Consider the following 3,204-nt stretch of genomic DNA (forward strand, 5'->3'; position numbering starts at 1 on the left):
GAGGAATCCTCTCTTATCGACTTTTACTACTTTCTGCCACACACAATATGGCGGTGATGTCATGGAGCAGACATGGCGCCCAATGTGGTGTCTATGTATATCTGCCTGTGGGTTCAGGTGGGAGATGAGTACAGGCTGTCAGGATGAAGTCCTGACATCATCATCATCATCATCCTGGACCTGACAGGTCGCCATTGCTCCGTCCTGACCATCTCTGAGCTTCACAGCCATCTTGGTTTAGGTCTCAGTGACATTCTGACCGTCTCCTCCTGCAGATCACCTTCTACGAGGGGAAATGCTTCACCGGCAGGAAGCTGGAGGTCAGAGGGGACTGTGATAACTTCCAGGACCGCGGCTTCATGAACAGGTGAAGAACCGGCTGGAAGCTTTCAGAACATCCTAACAAACACATTTCCTCCTGATTTTCACAATAAAAGCTGGACCTGTTCCCCCCCGTCCTCAGAGTGAACTCCATCCGCGTGGAGAGCGGAGCCTTCATCTGCTACGACCACCCCGACTTCAAGGGCCAGCAGTACATCCTGGAGCACGGAGAGTACCCAGAATTCCAGAGGTGGAACGCCCACAACGACCACATGGGATCCTGCAAGCCCATCCGCATGGTAAGCAGCCAGACCGGGTTTTAGAGTCCACCGGGTCAGAAGGACCTAGATGTTCTGCACATATCGGATCTGACTGAGCCGTGTTCTCTCTGCCGTGTTCCTCAGCATGGAGAACATTACCGCATCGAGCTCTTCGAGGCCTGTAACTTCTCCGGCCAGTGCGTGGAAATCTGCGACGACTGCCCCTTCCTGCAGAGCCGCGGCTTCTCCAAGAACTGCATCAACTCCGTCAGGGTCTTCGGAGACGGAGCGTGAGTCCAGCACCTTCTCCAGAACATCTCGGTCCATCAGAACAGAACCGGTCCGACCCAAACGCACGATCCCAGATCTCCATTCAGCTCATCGGGTTCCGGCAGGAGCTCGTCGCCTCTTCCTGGTTCCTGCTAACGTTCTTTTCTTAGAGATGAAGGTTCTCCTGAAGCTCCACCCACTGCGGTCGGACCGGTACCAGCTGGGTTCTTCAGAGGGTTCCTGATGGACCCTCTGACCAACGCAGCAGGCGGAGACGCCGACGTTTACGACGTCACTGTAATTATAGGAGATAATTGGGCGTTTGAGTCGAACGGCGTCACGTCTCCAGGTATAGGAAGGAAACGCTTCACCTCTACTTCCTGCTGTGACATCACTGATGTCACCAGAGAGGACGAAGCCATGTCCATATTTGGACGTGATGTCCTCCTGTGGAGTACAGCGGTGGCAGCATCATGCTGTGTTTGACTACAGGACGTAAACCAACTGGATCCATGTTCTGTAGGGTCCGCCTCAGAGTTCTGATCTTAGTCCTGAAGAACCTTAGAGTGGGCGGAGCTAAGAACCTGACCCACTTCCTGTGGTTCTGCTGGGAAACATCTGACCCAGATGAGATGGTTCAGTTCTACAGAACCCTGAAAGTTCTGATTCAGGAGTCACTAAAAGATTCCTTCCGCTGTGACGGACTGATCCAGAACCGTGGGCGGTTCTGGATCAGTCCGTCTGGATCAGTCCGACTGCTCTCGGTCACCATGACCTGAAACCAAAGGTTTCTGGACCCGACTGGTTCTGCTGGGTCCAGCACTGATGGTTCTGAGATGGTCTGATGTGGCGATGAAACGGAACCTCCTGGTTCTGTAGGACCCACTGGTTAGCCCGGCGTTAGAACATGTGACTGAAACCAGGCGGTAACTTAGGCTACGATCACGCCGCAGCCTGACGTCACTTAAAAACGATTTTTTTGCCCGTATCCGACCTGGATCTGATCTTTTCATGGCGGTCCGAACAACACAGATCCGATGTTTTCCAATGCGACATAACGTGCTCTGTGGTCCTGAATCCGATACGAATCTGATCTCTTCAAACGCGACCTATTAATGGCGTTCAGGTGGGATGAATGCGACCTGTTCAAAAACGCAGGTCGCGTTCATCCCACCTGAACGCCATTAATACCCGACAAACGTCGCTATTCTGGGTCTTGCTGTAAAGAAGCAGCAAGAAAAACAACAACCATGGCGGACGATGATGCGGAGAGCAGCATTTATGTTTAACCATCTTGAAAAGATTGAGTTTGAAACACGCGAACACACTTAAGCAGGTTCTGGTTCTGGAAGGTCAGACCGGGTCAAAGCCTTAATGTTCTATTGTTTGAACCCGTCAGCACGTCCTGAGCCGGTTCTGTTTCTGACCCGCTTTCTCCTCCCTCCGGTCCAGATGGGTGATGTACGAGGAGCCGAACTTCCGGGGCCGGATGTACATCGTGGAGCGCGGGAACTACTGCAGCCCGACCGAGTGGCAGGCCCAGAACCCCAACATCCAGTCCATCCGCAGAGTCGTCAACTACTTCTGATCCAGAACCGCCTGCTGCTCGTCCCACTAATAAAGGCAGACTGACAGAAAACTGTTTTTTATCAAAGCCTCTGAGTCCGTGGTGCTGATTTCTGCTCCTGAACAGAACCTTAGAATGTTCTGTTGGGTTCTAGCTCTGTAGAACGTAGCATCGTTGGATCTGCAGGAGGGAAACCAGAACCCTGCAGGGGTGGCGGGATCAGAACCTGTCTAATAAAGATTTGACATAAAACTCTCCGGGCGGATTCTCCTGAACTGATTAACTCTCCTCATCCTCACAGCCAGCTCCAGGTCCACAGGTGGTTCTGGTTAATCAGCTTTAGTGGGTCCGGTCCAGTCATCTCGGGCCAGAACCGGTCCAAACATGCATCCTACTAGAGCTGATCTCTGTTTAAAAAGCCTCATGCAGTTTATAAAACATCAGAGATAATAGGAAACATCTAAACATATGATGTCACTGGATTATAAAAACTATTTTATTCATTCCAGCTGCTAAATGTTTTGGTTCTGATCGGTTCTGACCGACATGGAGAAAATAAACATTATAGAATAAAAGCTGTGATGTCACAGCCAGAACGGGAAGAGTACTGATGACATCACCACATTCAAAGCTCGTCTGGAGCCGCATTTCACCTCCTGTTATTAATAGTCTCTAGAAAATAATAAATTAGGACTTTTTTCATTTAGTGGAGGAATAATAATGAACACATTCAGATAAACACAAATTAAATGAACATTTTGCCAAATAAAACAAAAAAAGGCGGTC

At 50.3% G+C, this 3,204-nt stretch overlaps 1 protein-coding gene across 1 annotated transcript in view; it reads left to right on the top strand.

The window, feature by feature from the left end:
* The window catches only part of LOC107103355 (gamma-crystallin N-B), a 4,122-nt gene extending 1,455 nt beyond the window's left edge, over positions 1 to 2,667 (top strand). The window contains exons 2-5 of the mRNA XM_015403030.1: positions 276 to 367; positions 464 to 620; positions 726 to 871; positions 2,304 to 2,667. Coding sequence (XP_015258516.1) covers positions 276 to 367; positions 464 to 620; positions 726 to 871; positions 2,304 to 2,439 — 531 coding nt within the window. The 3' untranslated portion in view covers positions 2,440 to 2,667. The remainder of the gene's footprint in view (positions 1 to 275; positions 368 to 463; positions 621 to 725; positions 872 to 2,303) is intronic.
* Positions 2,668 to 3,204: the final 537 nt, after the last annotated feature.

This window comes from Cyprinodon variegatus, unplaced genomic scaffold (genome assembly GCF_000732505.1).
Source record: "Cyprinodon variegatus isolate N-32 unplaced genomic scaffold, C_variegatus-1.0 Scaffold1427, whole genome shotgun sequence".
Lineage (NCBI taxonomy): Eukaryota > Metazoa > Chordata > Actinopteri > Cyprinodontiformes > Cyprinodontidae > Cyprinodon > Cyprinodon variegatus.